The following is a 19,202-nucleotide window of genomic DNA, read 5'->3' on the forward strand; positions in this document are numbered from 1 at the left end:
GGCCGGTCTGTGAAAATGATCCTGACACAATAGGTAGAGGCTTTGAACAATTTGTGACCAAGTTATAGCTTAACTATTGTACTTTATACAACTTTGTCAACTAGCAAAGGAAAAGCATCATATCCTCTGTTTTAATACATACTTGAACCTGTAGAGGGTGCAAGAGAGCAAAGTATTACACAGAGGTCAGAAGTGTAAAACAGACTTTATTGTTTGAAGAACAGATCGTTTGACTGACTAAAATGTTCCAAACATACGCTCTAATGGTAACAAACGTTCCATTGCTATTCAGTAAATTAACGTAGAGCACAACATTTCAATGGCATCAGTAAATCAAACTTTCCAACAGTCTTGTCTTTCTGTATGTGACTTTAGACAGAAACCATTTGGAACGATCTATTTGTCTCTACTCATGTCACAAGACAATGCTCCGTCCAAAGCTTTGTGATGTACAGAAACATTCTTGAGAAAATCAATAAATTCTCTTTCCGTTCCGTTTTTAAAAATTGTATGAGGTTTTATTCCTTCGGACGAGAAAACACCAGCAAAGTGAAACATGAATGTTGTAGCTCATGTACAGCTGCCGAACTAACATCCTGGTTTATAAACAGACCCTTTGTCCAACCTCAATGTGACACTTGATGTGAAGAAGAAATTGATCTGATCAGATTCAATACTTTGCCAACATTGAGTTCATTAATGTATTAACTTTCTCGCTTAACTGTGAACTTGATGGTTTTTATCTGAGATCATGCAGAAGCTTGTGATGTTCAGATTCTTGAAGAAAAGTCGCACTAGATGTTTTTTTTCTATGTCAACATGGACAGTCTTGGCCAAGGTTTAGGACCACACCTGTGATGACATCGTGTTTTGTCCTGATTCAATCACAGTGTTGTCTTCAGATTTCTCTTCGTCTTTGTGTTTTTAATACCTTGCAGGGACAAACTGTAGACAATTTCAAGTTGACAGGACCAAGTGTTCATTCATTACCCAGATTTAACAGACAACCATCCATTAAAAACGTCTGCATTTAAATTATTTGACAACATTTTGCAGGTGTCAGAAATGACTTGTCTATTGTAACTAAGCAAAATGACTGAAGCCCGTTATTAGGAAATACATCTTCAGTAGTCCTGTTGTATCAAACTACAATGAGGTTATTTAATGAAAAGATAAAAGAGATTCTCTGAAAAGTATACATTGAAGCACAAAGGACACATGACAGGATTAAATGGAATCTTTAGAGTCTGAATAATCTGGTCATTTTGATTCCATAGATGATGATTGGATCTGTGACCTGAGCCGGAACACTGATCTTATCTCACCACATGCTGACGAGATGAAGAGTCACAGTGGTCAGGCGTAATACTTCCTTAGTAAATGATCTTAACCTGTAAATGCCAAACCTTTGACCAAGACTGAATTAATATAAAAATCAAGTAAATCTGTATTTTCTAAATCTTCTGTGCATTTTTGAATGGATAGCTATAAATCTGTGGATCATTTTCCCACGTTTGTTATGAGTTTAACAGTCATTCACAATATATTAATGAATAAATTAGTAAATAAAATCATAAATAAACCTCATGCATCCTGCGTCATGTTCCACAACTGTTCTTTTCCGGGGGTCCACGGTACGTTAGACTCCAAAATCCCTTGTAACAGTGAACTCGGAATATCCGTCAAATATTTTGAAAGTTTATTTGGCAAGTACCAGTTCTCCTGCAAACATCCATTATTACTGTGTGGTCAGAAAAGACATAGAATTCAACAAACAAGAGTTCCCTGGATTTAAAAATCTTTATATATATTTATATATCTCTAATATTTTTCATATAATATTTCAATTCTTTGTGAGTTCTTCAAACAGCTTATTTCCGTTGTGAAGTGGGCATGCCCAAAAACCTGAAGCAGAATTTTCGGCTTCAAAACTGCCACTGGTTATTTTTTGTCTCCGACATCACTGCTCCCTGAAAAACAAATACAAGATTCAAAAATATGCCTCATCACATTCAGAGAATAAAAGTGGCCGACTCACCTGTCCCACAGTGCTCGTCTGAGATGTGAGTGATGGAAAAACGTGACACACTGGAGGGCGATACTGTGAAGCGAGAAAACCGCTCTGCTGGTTTCGGGTCTTGAGTTCTGGAGTCAGTACGATGTGGAGGCGAGAAGTCACTGGATGTCGGTAAAGGCAGCAGCGAGAAATCGTCCTCCCACTCGAACCCTGCGCCTGGACAAGACACACACCGAGGATTAGAACTGTGGTTATGCTGATCCCCGTGAACTTCCTCAGAATCTCAAGCTCAGTGTGAGCTAAAGTAATGTCCTTGTTTATTTTAATTATGTTATGAACGATCACCAATGGACTGTGATAATGTGAGCCTGACTGTTCCACTGTGTATTGGTGTTTTGTAGCCCTGTAGCTGTATTTACAACATTTTCATTAATTTAATTATGCCAATATTGCCTTTCTGAATTTCTAATCCGGGTAGATAGGCTATGCCTGGTGTTAACGATTAAAAGGTTGCTCAAGCATATCTGTTGCTTTACCCACCTACAAAAAATAAATAAGTAATAAGTAAACTAACTAACTTGAATTAGTATTTCTGTAAATTGAAGAGATTAGCAACTGTTAGATAACATCCCTCATGATAGTTTTAAAGAGATAAGAAAAGATATAATAAGTTGTAGCTGAAGAAGGTCAAGTTTGTAGGTGGTCGACTTTTAACTTACTCTCCTCTGAAACGTTTCCATCTGAGGAGTCATCTGAAGCGTTGGCCTTCATGTGGACTTTGCTCTGGGAGCCTTCATGATCAGTTTCAGACAGGAACTTGTGCTCTACCAGTTCTTCAGTAGGACTTTCCTGCAAAGAAAAAAAAATCCTTTTATGAGTTTAGGCTTGACTTGCACAGACAACAAAAATGTGTGAATAAAAAAATACATTATACAGAAGAGGTCGGATGTATTTTAGTCAATGTGAACTTTTTTCATGATTCTGCAGAATCATAGCAGTTAAAAAAGATCCACTTCTAAAGACAAATATTCATGTAATTACACCAACAGTAATATCTTTAGGTCCCTTTCAATCAACACTAACCTATCATCACAGAATGTAACTCACCTGGTCAAACAGGTACATGGTGACATCATCAAAAAAGGACACCGTCTTGTGTGCCCTGGACTCCAAATCTTCCCCTGTGTTCTCAGTATTTAGCACTGCTGTGATCTTCAGAAGGCTTCGTAGCTGGTGCGCTTCGCTGTTGTCGCTGATCACAATCGGGACTGGATAGATCTCTTCTTCGCTCTCCTCGCATTCGCTGGGCTCCTGTAAGCTGTAGCTCCTCAGCTCCTCGTCTGATTCATCGCTGTCATCGCTTTCCTCATCCCTCAGGTCAGACTCATCCACATCACTCTGAGAGGCTCTGCGATCTGAAGATTGAGTCATAAGTGGAGAGGGGGATGATGGCGGCGGAGATGATGAGGAGAACCGGCGGGTGACAGACATCTGCTGCAACGCCACCTCATCTTTGGGAAAAGTGTTATAGACTTCTGACTTATTCTCTGCCGGATTGGAAGTGTCCTGTAGCGTCTGTTCTCCAGGGTTTTCCAATTCTTCTTTTTCCTGCGGTGTAGGTTCCACATTCAGGACACAGAGGGCCTCCTCCATTGCTCCCACCACTTCGGCAGCCCAGTCATCCAGAGATGAGTTTTCTTCTCGAGAGGGCCATTCATCCAATCCATCCACAGACAGCATCGGTTCTAGAGGAAACCCAGATTCTAGTCCAGAGTAGGCTTCTTCTGTATTATCTTCCACTTCTTCCTCATCGTCACTCTTTCTGTTTTCACCCTGAGCTTCCTCCACTGTTGTCTCAGGCACTTGGGCACTTTCATCCTTGACCCGTTCATTCTCGACGTCAGAGAAGTATGCCGAGTCCCGATACGGAGTCTGTTCACTCAGAGGTTGAAGAAGGCTCTCGCATGACTGAGAGGGTTTCAGAAACAAATCGTTGTTCTCCGATGTTGTCTCTTCAGATTTCTGCTGCTCTTCCTCCTTGAGATCGATATCAAGAATCAGCTTCCCTGGACTCTGATCTCTGGATTCATGGGTTTCTTTAAGGACGAACTCTGGGCTCTCATGGTTCTCAGTATCATAGCCACTGTCCATAGCTTTAGGGGAGCAAGTAGGTCGTGACCCAGGATCGAGGCCATCACAAAACCCACCCGTGGATGGTAGATCTATGGAGTCCATGGAGTCTGGAGTTCCTACCGGCTTCTGAAGTGACTTGATAGTCAAGGAAGCTGTCGGCTCGCTGGGGTCGTCAACAAAGATTCCAGAAGTTACATCCGTGATGTCGTCTGTCATTTCATCATCATCCTCCTCCTCATCATCACTGCAGTCCAGAATGTCCACAAGACTTATCGTGGAGTCACCGGGGTCCAGACCACTGTCAAATGTAGGACTCACCTCTGACTGAGAATCAGTGTAAGCGACCTTGATATGCATGTTGTCAGGAGGGGGTGGAGTTGTGTTGTACCTTATCATCCTAACGTCCTCTTTTTTTGGCTCAGAGCATGTATGCATGATAAGATTATCCTTGATCTTATTTGTCTTCTTCTCTTTAAACGGTGACTCATTAATCATGAGGTCGACGTACTGTTCTCCACTGGTCTCAGGCCAGATCTTGACCGGCTTGGCTACAATGGGTCCACCAGGAGCTGGAGACAGATTGATTATCTCTTCGCTGCTCTGTGTGTCTGTGGCTTTATCACTCATATACTCTTGAGGACTACAGTTGTAGCTGTAGCTACTGTTCTGGACCAGCAGACCTGTGAGCGGTTCCATAAAGTCTGAATGGTAATAATCTTCTGACGTAGGCACCTGAGTCTCTGCATCTTGGCACAGGTAAATGTACGTCTCTTCTGCGGGAACTATCGGGTGGTGTTTAATGAGACCTAAACAGGCACTGTCATTGGTGTGGTGGTTCTCCAGGTAGTTAAATGATTTGGGAAGAGTGTGGAAGGTGTGTTTCTCTGGCCAAGAGTCTTCAATATCTGTACTTGGCATTGTGTAGTTAAAATCCACATAGGTGTCTTGCCTGCAGCTGTGGCTTGCTCTTCTGCAATGACTTGCAGTGCTGTTCCTGTGTTTTGAAGGCCAGGTATTACAATTCTGTCTCTCGACAAATATATCCACATCTTCATCATCTGTATCACTTTCCCTGTGTCCAATGAAAAGCGCCCCCTCTGCTTCCATGTTGATATTCACAGAGGAACTATCATGCGCTGTATGGCTTGGCATGGTCTTCCTCAGGGAGCCCATCATGTCATAGTAGCCTCCAGTCATGTGGCTTCCAATTATGGAAGTCTGACCAGTGTCCAGATATGTCTCTCGGTATCCCCTCTGTGGTAGACTAGTGCCAGTAGAAGGTCTCCCAACAGTGTTGTCAAGCTCTCCAAGTGCCTCTCGCAGACTCCTTGATCCCCAGCTTTCATGACGGTGTTCGCGCAGGAGTTGGTCTCTCAGTAGATAGTGATCAATTTGTGGCGGTGACAAATGCTCATAGTAGTAACCACCATCTTGATCCTTGTAGGAGACATAGTGACTGGATTCCCAAGGTCTGGGGGGGCTGCTGTCATTCACTTGACCTAACAGGGGCTCCATTGTCAAGGAGATCGCTGGACTTGAGTCATTTGAATCATAGAGTTCTGGCTTATGGACATCTGCGGCCCAGTAGGGTGCAATGTTCTTTGCCATGCATTCGCCGGAGTCAACACTTCCTGTTAAGAAGCTTCCGCTGCTGTCTTGAAAGTCGGGACTGTATGCACACATCGTATAGTCTGGATCGATGGTGCAGTCGCCTGGCTCTTCAATGCGGATGTAGTACTCACTGGTCACTGAGGGGCTGTGGGCACTAAGGACAGGAAGGACTCCAGGAGCATGTAGGTGGGTCGTCTGATAATAAGAAGGTGAAACTCCATGTGTTGGACATCCACCGACCATGCCCCCTGGTGGGTAAAATGCTTCCTGACAGTGATGATTGACTTGTCCTAAACTGTTAGAAGGGACTGGGGGTCCATATGACTGGTCTCCCTTCGCGTGCTCCCAATTGTATTCAAAGTTAAGGCCATGGCTGGTCTCGGTGATCGTGAGGATGTCATCACCAGACTCCGAATGGTAACCCTCTGTCCCTGAAAACTGCTCAAGCAGTGGAAAGGATGAGGTTTTTGACGAGTGATGGTCCAGTGACGCCACAGAGGCGACGCAATGGCTGACGTGCGCAGGATTTGGACACATGGAATTCCAGCGGCTCTCAAAATCCTCCTCAGCTTCACTGGCCCCTTTGGCACATAAATAGCTAAGAAGCAAGTGGACTTCTTCTGCAGTTGGTCTCTGATCGGGTTGGAGCCAACAGAACTGCATCACTTCGTACCTGTGGGGACCAAAAAGAAAAAAAGGTAAATGTGATGCATCGAAAGTACTTTTTAGTCAAGATCAGGGGTGCTTGATATGTCAATTCTGATCGGCTATTCCATCAGAAAGCTGTTGGAGTAGTTTGCTCAACATAATAAAATAATCTTTAAGGATATTTCACGTCAACCAATCAGCGCAATTGCCACTTGATTAAAGTGTGACAGAGTTCACTGTCAAGTCACCACACGCGTGGTTGAATGAGCTTCTGCGATACTTCAGAAAGAGCCGGTTAATTTATAACAAAAAAAAAGGATATAAAAAAAGCAGGACCAAGTAAAAAAAGCTAATTTGAACCACTTGTGCAGAATTTTTTCTTTACCTTGTCATATTCTAAATGTATTTTTCTGATCTGCCAGGCTAAGCATTTGTTGTTGAGGTTGATCTTTTGGACCTGGTCTTTTTTAAAGTAGCTTACAAATTAGAAAAGTTTGGGCATCCCCTGGTCAGGTCCATACATTTTCTTACCAGCGCTCGGCTAATGGCACTTTAAGCAAAGGTTTGGGCAGTCGCAACTGCTGATCCCTCACAGCGTAGGTCAGGACCTGTCGGTCTGAGTAGTGGCGGTACGGTTGGTTCCCCAATTCAAACAACTCCCAGATTGTCACACCAAGAGTCCTGCAGAACAGTACAATGTCATAAAAGATAACAAGACATTCTTCACAATGGTTTCAGGGAAGCAGGTTACCATATGTTGCTCTGCTGGGTCTGACCGCCCACCAGGAGATTTCCGTGGATTTCGTCAAGAAGCTCAGGCGCGGTCCATCGCAGGGGAATCAACGTCTGATCCAATGTTATCATATAATCATCCTGTCAGAAAGAGACGATGAGATAACAATATGTTATGTTTGCATGTGTTTCAAGACTAGTCATACCTTGTACTTGGTTCGGGAGAGGCCGTAGTCCCCGATCTTCACGGTGACGTCAGCCGTAAGCAGACAGTTCCTCAGAGCAAGATCACTGTGGATATAGATGAGCAGACAGAGTGCTGGGTAGAAACCAAAACTTTGTGGAGACAATCCAAGTATCTGCACAAAATGTTTTTTTTTTTTACAAAATACATTGAAATAAAAACGTCGAAAAAAACACAGTGAAGTGACGAATCAACTTCTGGCTTTTCCAGGACTGGGATACACACCGTAGTCAAACAACTGTCAAGATAAACAGGAAGTGACAATATATTTGTAGCCATTGGCAACCGCCTGCAACAAAATCACTGATGCTGGAGTCGACCTGAACCACTCGGGCAGCACCAGGATATTGTTACAGGAGGAGAGCCGGAACGAAATCGAGAAAAAAAGAGAGAGTGTTTTAAGCGGGGAAAAATGAGAGCGTCACCTGTGGGTGAAGTTGTGCTGGTGCAGGTGAAGAAGTCCGGAGGCAATGTCACACGCCATCCGCTGGAGGATCAGCGGCTCGGGGGTCAGGGTGTCAGCTGACCTGCAGCTCCGTAGATAACCTTTAACATCACCCTGATCACAGAGGTCAAAGGTCAAAGCCAGTCACATGGCGCTAAAACATGCAATCTTAATTTATAAAAATCTGAAAAAGGAATATTTCTAAACATCTGAATAATACTATTTTCACTATGATTTTATCAGCTTTTCAGCATCTTATATGTTTTAATGTTGATGTATAAAAGCGATAATGAACGTGTGTGCAGCTTACTAGTGGACAGAACTCCATAACCAGCAGGTACGGGGTCACATCTGTGCACTGTGACAGACATCGTAGCAGAGATGAATGCTGCAGGACGCTGAGGGACCAAAACAGAGTTGTTAATATTTTCACAATCATTGACAAAGAATGTTTTGACTTTCACGTGAGAACATGGCTGACGAATATCTGATTAATTATTAGCTCAAACATTTATTATGGAAATAAAAGACGTACATTGGATTATAATTAATTTTTCTCTGACATATGATCCATGACGAGTGGTGTGAACTAAAGAAGACTGCTTGGCTTCTGTTTCAGGTGTGCTTCTGCTAAAATTCACATGTCGCATGAAACAAGGAGCAAACAAGGAGAAATTGCAAAAAGCTTGGGCTCGTCAGCTAAGATAGTAGATTATCTTACATTTATTAGAGCTACGAGGCTCAAGCTAATCTAGCTAGCGTACCACAGTATACAAATGAATCAGGAAATATTTGCACCGGAATGGTTGAGCTTCCTCCAGGAAGTGGATCTGGTCCAAAATGCTGGCGCTGGACTTCAGCTCCTTCACCACAACCTGGGAAGTTCTGAGACCCTGGTTCACCTCCGCCAACAGAACCTGAACCAGGACACACAAATCATATTCACCATCCATGTAACCGTTTTCACAGAAAGATGTGGATCGAAACAGACACCATGACCACAAAGACATGCAGAAATAAATAATTTACAAATGAAAATTACAGTTATGCAAACAAAAACCGATACATTATGAATGACGACACACGTACCAATGAGGAAGATGATGATGAGGATGAGGAAGATGATGATGGGTGATGAGCAAAGACAAATACAAAAACTTGTTAGCTAATAATAACTTAGTGATGTATGGATTCAAAAACAACCATGTGACCTCTGTGACCCCGCACATGTTTAACACATGTTTATGTACTTAAAGTAAAGTAATACATTACTGTTATGCATTACTTTTTGTGGTAGAGCAGTATTAAAAGATTACAAAAGAAAATATGGTAATATACTCTCTGTGCATCGTTAACATTAACGTTTTTTCGTTAAAAAAAATTGCCACACCAGAATAACTAAGGGTGTAAAAAAAAGGGCATGTAAAGGATTCGAGGGTTATAACATGTCTGCTGAGACGAGGACATTATTCGTAATATTACCCACTACAAAGTTACTGAAAGTGTTACAGATAAGTACATTTGTTAATTGCCTCAAGACATTTCAGTGTATTGAGTCTGAATAGAAAGTGAGTATATTTAAGCAACCTTGTTATCTTCATGCTACATCTGTTATTATATATATATAATTATAATATAATATATTTATTGTTTACGTCTGCACTGCATGTCTATTTCTGTGTGATAAAATGTGGCATATAACCTTTGTTTGGTCTGTTGTTTCACTTATCGTCCAAGGACTAATCTTTGATTTTTGATTAAGAATATAACTATAATTTCTAACTGTTGTATTTGTTTGTTTAGCGAAAAAAGAAAATGTAAAAACGATTTTGGATCTCATTGGGTCATTTTCTCGTAGCTTACAACAGAAAGCCCATTCAAACCTCTCCTCACATATAAGTCAGAATGAAGGTTCCATATAAAATACTAATGAAATGTAGCTCTATTGATTTCATGTTATATGTCAGAAATAACTGTGTCAAAATAATGTCACCATGAGCCATAAATGCAGCATCATTGCTGTAACACCAAAACTATGTTTTGTGAAAGTAATGCAACATTAACATTAACGGAAAAAGTATGTAACGCCTTATTATTAATAAAACCAATCATTTTAAAATGTGTTATAAATAATGCTGATTTGAGGTAATTGCCCAACACTGATGTTTAAATAGAGGTAAGAAAATGACGGACACTCACCTTTCCAAACCAGCCGCTGCCGATTTCCTTCAGGTAGAGAAGATCATGACGACTCACGTCCGAGGATTTGGTCAGCTCCACTAGAGCACCCGGAGGAGATGGTGTGGTTATTGTCGGCAAAAAATTTCAGAGGTTTTCTTTTACAAACTCTACACAGACAGCAAGAAAACAAAGCTTGTGAATGAGATGTTCACGTAGCAACTTCAAAACTACTACAGAACAAGAGTCCAAAGATTAAAAAGTCCACTTGTCTCGCACATACACACAGGAGTGTCATGGCTAAGATCCAGTCCCTCGCCTCCCTCCTCCTCAAGACCTTGCAACCTCTCATAAGTCGGACTCTTCCCGTCCGTCATTCCTGACTCCCACTCTGGCCTGCTCGGGCAGAATCAGCACCATTGTCTGCAGGACCTGAACCAGTCAGGACCAGTTAGTGCGACACACTGGGACCATTATTCTTCATGACATCAGAACCGCAACAACTTGACAACAACTTTGCCTTCTTTACTGGAGATACACACTTTTACAATGTGATGATTAGGATCCGAGGCCATGTGAACAAATTCTTCTGAGGCAATTTTTTTTTTTAAATTAGACTCAGACTCGCCATCAATAAATCATTTTTGGCCTTTATTTTGAGTTTTCTTCAGGAAGGAGCTCCCTGTGACATCATAAAGAATAGTAAGCGTAAGGTTGATGTTAGCATCTCTTTGGTTGAGTGTGTGGATCTAGTTTCAGCGAAAAGTCGCCCTGATGGAAGTTTATATTGTTCCTGAGTACATTGTAGCTGTAACCCGAGACCAGATCTTGGACTGTTGTCCGAGTGGACAGGAAGTCTGAGAGCATTCCAGATCACTCAGACTCTGTAATGGAATTCCCATCATACACTTAGGAATATGATGTTCCAGCGCCTTTCCAGTGTCTTTACAGTCATCGACATCAGGGTCGAGCACGTGAGAGCTCAGCATCTGCATCCAACAGCTGTGTTGGGCGGGTCAGGCCTCCAGAGACCCCTGAGACCTTCACTGGTTACAACCAGCTGATGAGAAACAGCCTTTGGAGCAGGGGTCTCCAAACAGATCCTCAAAGCTTTTTGTTCCAACCATTTACATTTTAACCAATGAGGTTTCAGCTTAAACAAACAACACCAGACCAACCAACCTTTTACACTCCTATTACAATTACAATTACACTCCTAAGACTCCTGAATGGGTTAAAATGAGTCATTTGATTAGTTGGAACAATAACCTGCACCACCCCGGCCCATTGAGGACCGGTTTGGACACCCCTGATTTAGACCTTTAGTCATTCTTTAGTTCAGCGTTTAGTCATCACTCTGGTGTATTATTATTATTATTATTATTATTATCACTATTATATAATTATGTATTGTTCATTTAAATGTGTGGTTATATAAAGCAGTACAAAATAGTATGAAGAAAAACGCTATAGAAAAACATTTTATTGCATCAAAAGGTTTAAAAAAGACAAAAATATTAGGAATCATTTGTCCGAAATAAATGGAAAAAATAGATACAATTTACTTCTTCTATTGGTCGTTACTATTATTGGTGGGTTTTATTTAGTTCGTTGCTTCTGGACTGCAGGGGGCACTGTTAGAAGACTTTAGTCGTAGAGAATAAATGGTCTGTTTCTTTGTTGCCATCATATTCACAACTGAATCTAGAAAAGCACGGAGAGCTCTGCCAAGCAGCTCATTTGCATCACTTATTAGCCAATGTTTGTGTCACATGACATTTATTTGATCTATATAATTAGATACAGTTTTTGATATTGTATATAGTTTTTGACATTTGAAATGTCACTGATATTGACCAACCCAGTAGAAACCAAGCAATATAAGAAAAGGGTCTACAGGATCCAGATGGTCGACCAGATTCGACTCAAACGCAGATCTGATCCATCCCATGAACGCATCATGTGACCCTTAGCATCAAAGATCCATAATATTCCTCAAAGTGAAAACTTTAAAGACACTTACCCGACCGGGAGGGTTGCTTGGCAACTGGGAGCGACACCTCTGTGAGTGGCAGGATGTAAACATCTGGACCGCCGAGCGACAGCGGCGAGGAGGAGACGTCCACATGGAAGTCGTCATTTCGAAATTCCTGTAAACCAACAGCAAAATATGTGTCAATCATAGACGAAAACAAGATGTAAAGGAAGTAAAGCAGCCGAGGACGAGGAAGGAAAAGGAAGGAGGAGATTAAACCTTTTAATATTACATTGATCAATCACCAATCACCAAATACGACGAGGGTCACTGGCAGAATTAGTATAGGGGCTAACTTCTGTGGTCATTCTGAGTGCTCGGAATGAATGAAGAATAGCTGGATGAGTTGAATTTAAGAAAATAAATGTGGTATTAATGTGGTATTAGGAAGAACGGAGGGTCAGGAGAAAGGAGTGGAAGAGTGTAGCAGTAAGGATTAGGAAAGGCAGATGGGGTAGAAAGAGATGATTAAAAATAGGAAAAGGGAAAAGGATATAATAATTAAAATACAATACAAAATCAGAAAACAGGATAAGTATAAAGATGAAAGAGAGAAGGAGTGAATAAAGGAAAAGAAGGTATATCAGGAGGAGGCACAAGAACATGACATGTCAGACAGGATGTCAAGATAAAACCTTTTTAGTTTCTGTAGTGGAATAATTTGACCTACAACCTATAAAAACACACACCCACACAAACACATGCATGCACACAAACACACAAGCACAGGCATACACAAACACACGCACACACTGCACACGCACACAGAAAGACAAATTCACACACACACAGAAAATACACCCACCCACATGCACACAGACCCACATACACACACAAACACACACACACAGACACAAACACACTCGCACACGCACAGGAACACGCACAGTAACACGCACACACACATACACACACAAACACACACATAAATACTAGCACACACATGCATAAAAACACAAACTCACACACATTCATAGACACCCACTTACACACAAAAACAAACTTACAAAAGCACACACAGACAGACACACCCACACACACGCACAAAGACACACACACAAACACACACATAAATACTAGCACACACATGCATAAAAACCCAAACTCACACACATACATAGACACCCACTCACACACAAAAACAAACAAAAGCACACACAGACAGACACACACACATACACACACACTCAGAAAAAGTTGATCCACATGTTTAGCGAGGGTTAAAGGATCGTGTGAAGATGTGTGAAAGTATTTCTTTCTAATTCTAAAATGCAAATGACAGATTAAAAGATTATCAGCGTTTTCTCTCTACGTCTCGCAGTCTCTTCAAATGTTCATAGATGTTCCACAAAAACTTGAGTGGACAGAAAAATCTATGAGGTTTCAACTGGTAAGTCAACTAAAAAAAAAGCCCTCCAGGGTCAACAGTGAAACTTTGACGCCCTCCCTCCAGAGGGCGCTGCCTCTCCTCACTTACCTTCCCTGGTCAGGTGAGTTCGACATGGAAAATCACCGCCCGCGGGCACGAGACCACCGCGACCCCTCCCTCGACATGAGGGAGAGCAGCAGTGAGCAAGTCTACATCCTGGAGACTGAGGAGCCCAGAGAGGACGGGAGGCTTTGTAGTGAGGGGCGGGGAGGGGGTCGGGGAGGGGGGCGAGGACGGGGGTCACTGACAAGCTCACGCAGAAATGTGAGGGAGAAAAACCCCAGTGAGAACGGGGGTGTAGGAGGGTCACATAGTGATGCCGTGACATCACTTGATCTGGACTGACTTCCCAACATCTGCAGGACCTCGCCCCAAATACACACACCAGATACACTCCAGTGTGAGACACACACACATCAACACACGCCTGAGAGACGCACAATCACACGAACACATCAACCCTTGTGTTTCATAACAGGAATATGAGGACACAGTTAAATAATGATGAGCTTCATGTTTGCAACACACTAGTTATCTGCATTCCAGTCGCATCCCACCTCTCCCCGATCTTCCCTTTGTACTCTTGATGAAGGGAAACTTAAGCACGGATTCTATCGTCGTCGCTTCTAACGGGTCCAGCCGTGAAGTCCCCGGTGGGAAGTATGGATTCACATATTAAATTGTTGTCCCAGATTGTTAAACCTTTACTGAACAGTACACAACACTTAAGCGCAAAACCACTGGAATGTATGAAAGTGGTTGGAAAATGAGTCAACTTTACAGTGTAGTTCTAGGAAGTGGTTTGAAGAAACATCTCGGATCAGAGAACCACTTAGATAACCATGACCTGGATGAATGAACACCTTCACTGACATCTGGAATGTACCATCTAGATAGATATAACTTCATTATTCCCTCAGGAAGATTCCTTCGGGAAATGAGGGTTCAGGTCACAGCTGCCGACAGAAGAATGAATCTAGTGGGGAAACATTTTAGCACCGAGACCATGTTAACCCAGTGATAGAATGAATACTGAGGTCCAGTGTAGTGGAGATCGCAAATACCAAATGTTCTGGCTCTTCCCACTTCTTGTTACCTAAATCTATTCCTAGTCTAGAACCTTTTCGGCAAAGGTTGCACTTTCAGGTAAGTCAAGAAGCTCCAGGTAGATGATGCCACAGGGGCCTCTCAGAGTTACAGAGGATTTGAGGAAGGAGAGAAAACATGGACATAAACAAACACCAGAGGCACCTAAATGTCTTTTTGACCCTGAGGAGACACTGAGCTGAAGATATTTGAAAACATACTAAATCATTGATAACGTCGGGTATCTATTTTCATCGAATTGCAGCAAAAACTTGTGGAAGGGTTGACGACTTTCTTGCCCTCAGGACATGTGAGTTGAATAACTGGAGGTCCAGTCCACTGAAGGTTGACAGGAAGTTGCTTCTCTGTCAAACACACAAAGCTGCTTCTCTCTCCTTGTTTTTCCCTCAAATTCCATCGTCCTGCTATGGGAGCGCCCGGGTTTAGTTCCAGATGAAGGCCGGATGCGCTCAGAGCCTCATGGGTAAAACCCTCCCCGTCACCACCCCCTTCTTTTCTCCCCCTTCCTCACATCGGTCCTCGGACACACCCCGACAAGCCTGACCCGAACCGCTGATGGGATCCACATGGCGGCCAAACGATACGGTGGAGTCTAATCCAGGTACTCCACACCAGAGTCTCACCTTGAAGCCTCTGCGTCTTTTCTTCTTGCAGCACAGACACGCCAGCGTGAGGAACACCATGGAGAAGAGACCGGCCAACGAGACCGCCACCACCGTCAGGGACGAGGACCACGAGAGGTCGCTGAGTTGAGCGCCATCTGCAGGACACACACAAGCACAGCAACTCTTGAAGTCCCGACACAAGCTGGGAGTTACTTTTGAAATGATGTCATTAAACAACCCATGTGTTGGCCGAAAACAAATGTGTTTGTGGTATCCCTTGTGTTGTCTCTGGGTCAAGGTGAACGACCTCCCTGACTGCCAGAAATACATATGCAGTGATGGGCTCTGCAAGGTCCTGAAAATGAAAGGTTGATGGGAGAAATAAAAACCTATTTCTGAAAAAATAAAATGCAGCAATAGCAAGATGCAACATGAGATAAAACAACACCTGACTGCGAAAACTAGAAACGCAAGCCAGTGGTGACAAGACAAAAATAAGCTTTAAAAGGACATGAAAAAAGTGTCAGATGCAATATGGAAAATAATGAACAGACGAGCTGGAGCGAAAAAAGGAGGAAAATAAAAGCCAAACACACACAGGACAAGAAGAAAATGAAGAGGTGAAAGCCGTGGAGGGAAGAAAAATAGCAAAAAAAAACAAGCATACACATAAAAAAGTAAAAAATATAGATGAAATTGCAAAAAATAAAAGCACAGGAAAGACACTAACACAACAAAAATATGAGACAGTAAAGCAGTGGAGTGACAAAGGTCAACAAAAAACAACAATGTAAATACAAATAAAAGGAAATGAAAAACTCAATATGAAAAACAATGTTTTGAGGCTTTCAAAATGTGAAAAAGACACTATGTCGTCTAGTTTCTCTAGACTCAAGGGTTACTATGGTAACACCCAGTTATGCATAGACTAGTTTAATTTCTCTGGTGAGATCGGGCTGTAGTAAATCTCTGTTGTGTGATCGGAACACACACACAGAAAGAGCTACACATTGTAAACAAGAGTTGTCCATTATTGAGACGCACCTGCAGTAATTATCATCAAATATTCATGTTGTTTACAGACCCTCGTGAGGTTTTTTCTTCAGGCGTTCACTTCCTATCCAACTTCTCATCCACCTTCATGAGAATTTTTCTCCCGCAGATAACTGTATTTTTAATGTTGCTTCAAAAATTCAGCATTTTTTTCTGCAACAATTGAGTTTCTAATCGATCCAAAGACGACAAAGCTAACGGTTGGTGTAAACATTAAAGCTGAGCTAAGCCTTTCCAGTAGATGTTTTGTTTCCAAATAATCAGGGATTTGGGGATATAGTTATTATTGTTATATAAATGCTAGTCTCTATTACTACTCATGGCTATTTCACGTTTTATTCAAACTAGGTCTTAGGTTGTTGACAAATCCAGACTTTGACAACACTGCACTTCCTCACCCTAGCAGCAGGGGGCGGAGTGATCTCGACCACAATCCAAAATAAATCCCGATATATAAATAAATCCTGAAAAGACTTTGTAATGAAGATGAAATTCTGTCTGCTACTGCCTTGGATTGTGTTGCCATGGAAACCAACTGAGTGACAGTTGCTAGGCAACTGATGCTGGAGGATGTTCGTCTACACAAGCAAAATCTGCAAAGCAAAATCCATTTTTTAGACATTTTCAGTTTTATGTCATTTTTAGAATTCTTTCCTACCTTTGATTTCTCACCTTCTTGTGCTTATTATTTGATATCCATTTTTGAAAATTAATGTAAATAATAAATGGCAAATAAGTAAGTAATGGTTATTTCTAAAGGGCCTTTCTAGACCAGGGTCACCAATTACTTTAACCATTAAAAAAACAATACACAGTTAAAATATATACTTTAAAAGACACATAAGACTTGATAATTATACGTATATGTTTCACAACAATATTCAACAGCAGTCTATGATTATTATGATTTTGATTGTTCTTTGCTACACACAATTGTATTCCATCAATGAGTTTTTATATAAGATCATTTTCACCCACGAGAAGATAAAAATATTTTGGTTATGTAATTCACTGTAAGAATGATAGTTCTCAGGCCAACAGGATTCTCATAATACTGTAAATACTAATTATTATAATGACATACTTGTTATTTGTACACTGGTGTTGCGTTTTTAAACACTATTTTACACCCTCTTGTTCCAATGCTCAGCACATCTGTGGCTCTGGACACTCATTGACATTTACTTCATCACTCTTCAGCTTCAACATCAGCACCACAGACGACAGGCGACAATGACGTCATCAATCACCACTAATCACGGGGCATTAATTGATCCGTGATTGACAGACACGATCCGTTGTTTTTTTTTCTCGACTCACCTGAGCTGAAGTGCGAGCTGAGCGCGGACCCGGGCCCGGACATCATCACTATCAACAAGAGCATCTTCATCATCTTCATCTTCATCTTCACCAGCAGGAAGGAGCCTCTGGACCTCCGTGAGTCTCTGACATCATCCGCCGCCTGCGGCTCCTGGTTCCGTCAGGAAGAGACAAAAGGGGTCTGCGGAGTGTCCTGGGAGGGGGGGTTTTAGTTCCGGGACCAGACTCCATGGGTGAGCGGGACGAGCCCGGTTTGCGGCAGAACTGTCCGAGGTGCTGCCGACAACTGCGCCATCTTGCTGCGCGAAGAGATGGAGGAAATTTCTGCAGAGGGGAGGGGGGGAGGAGGAGGAGGAGGGCTGTGGGTGGGTGAGTGGGGGGGCGAGGTGAGTGGGAGACGGTCTGGAGGATCCTGAGTCGGATGACCTGAACCCAGGTGGGAAACATTTTTGTGTGGAGCCGTCACGTGACTGCTTTTCTAACGGTTCGCAGGTTCTATTGGAGCAGCCTTGACATCCGTGAGATACTCATCAGAACCACGACAGCTGCTCTGACCGCTCAGGTTTCAGTACTTTTCAGTACTCAGGTTTTTTACTACCAGGACACGCACAAAATATCATTGATATAGTTTATGATCCATTGATTAATACTGTGTGAAACGGTTGGAAATTTTCATTTTGTTTCGGTTGCGTTTACTCAAAAGATAAAACTGTAAAAAAAAAAGACAAAAATAAGTGGAAAGCAAATTTGACACGATTTTCTTGACAGTTTTTAATCTGACGGTTCGTCTGTAAATATAATATGACATTCAAACTCAAGGCCCGGGGGACAAATTCCGGCCGCAGTCATTTTTTTTGTGGCCACGACGGAAGGTTGGCTCAGTTCAAAGGAAATGAATGTTCATGTTGATAGTAAGTAAGTAATTTTTATTTGTATAGCGCTTTTCCAGACCAGGGTCACAAAGCGCTTAAACAATCAAAACAATATTCAATAAAATATATACTTTAAAGGTCAAGATAAAACTGATAACACAACAGGAGTTCCAGAAAATCAAGGAAAAGCCTAATCAAATAAAAAACGTCTTAAGATGTTTCTTAAAGGAGTCAGCGCTGTGATCCATAAAGATGTCCGAGTTTCAGATAAGATAAGGAACAGATCTTTTCTAGGTCAACAATTGTATACGTCTAATAGCAAGTAAGTAAGTAATTTACATTTATAGAGCGCTTTTCCAGGAGAACGAAAGTGAGGGACTTTGATGGCAGAACAAACACAGATCATTTATTTAGATCAAGCCACCAATATTGAAAAAAACAGTCAGACTCGCTCTTCCCGGTTCGATACATAAACCATGTATTCAGCCCGCGAGTAAAACTGCGGAAAGATTGTGTTTCTTTGTGCGATACTTCGTCTTTTCAACTTGTTTTTGTTCAACCTTTCTTCCTCCTCATCCTTCACACTCGTTCCATCTCTCCTCAACATCTCTGCTTCTCCTTAGTTGGCTTTTCCTCTTCTTCTTCTTCTTCATCTTCCTCCTCATCAGATTCTTTGTGGTGTTTCCATGGAAACGACTGCATATGCAGAGCTGAATGGTCCAAACAGCATTTTCATATGAATAATAAATATATAAAAAAAAAAGTGTTTACAG

At 41.9% G+C, this 19,202-nt stretch overlaps 1 protein-coding gene across 1 annotated transcript; it reads right to left on the minus strand.

Moving 5' to 3' along the window:
* Positions 1 to 186: 186 nt before the first annotated feature.
* lmtkb (lemur tail kinase 1 b) lies at positions 187 to 17,873 on the minus strand. Its single transcript, XM_087783923.1, has 14 exons — positions 17,558 to 17,873; positions 15,203 to 15,339; positions 12,032 to 12,158; positions 10,030 to 10,109; positions 8,629 to 8,747; positions 8,141 to 8,228; positions 7,811 to 7,944; positions 7,348 to 7,432; positions 7,161 to 7,282; positions 6,941 to 7,090; positions 3,125 to 6,434; positions 2,737 to 2,866; positions 2,039 to 2,233; positions 187 to 1,970 (listed from the first exon to the last, which is right to left on the minus strand). The coding sequence occupies exons 1-14, from the start codon at positions 17,640 to 17,642 to the stop codon at positions 1,942 to 1,944; spliced, it is 4,791 nt and encodes a 1,596-aa protein (XP_087640049.1). The 5' UTR covers positions 17,643 to 17,873; the 3' UTR covers positions 187 to 1,941.
* Between the last annotated feature and the right edge of the window lie 1,329 nt (positions 17,874 to 19,202).

The sequence above is a fragment of the Callionymus lyra genome, chromosome 2, assembly GCF_982586985.1.
Source record: "Callionymus lyra chromosome 2, fCalLyr1.hap1.1, whole genome shotgun sequence".
NCBI lineage: Eukaryota > Metazoa > Chordata > Actinopteri > Syngnathiformes > Callionymidae > Callionymus > Callionymus lyra.

Coding starts and splice junctions, on each gene's coding strand:
- lmtkb (XM_087783923.1), bottom strand. CDS start 17,642: ATGAAGATGAAGATGATGAAGATGCTCTTGTTGATAGTGATGATGTCC. Junction 8,748..10,029: donor GCAGCGGCTGGTTTGGAAAG/GTGAGTGTCCGT, acceptor GTCCTGGTTCAG/GTTCTGTTGGCGGAGGTGAA. Junction 1,971..2,038: donor AGACGAGCACTGTGGGACAG/GTGAGTCGGCCA, acceptor TTTGTTTTTCAG/GGAGCAGTGATGTCGGAGAC.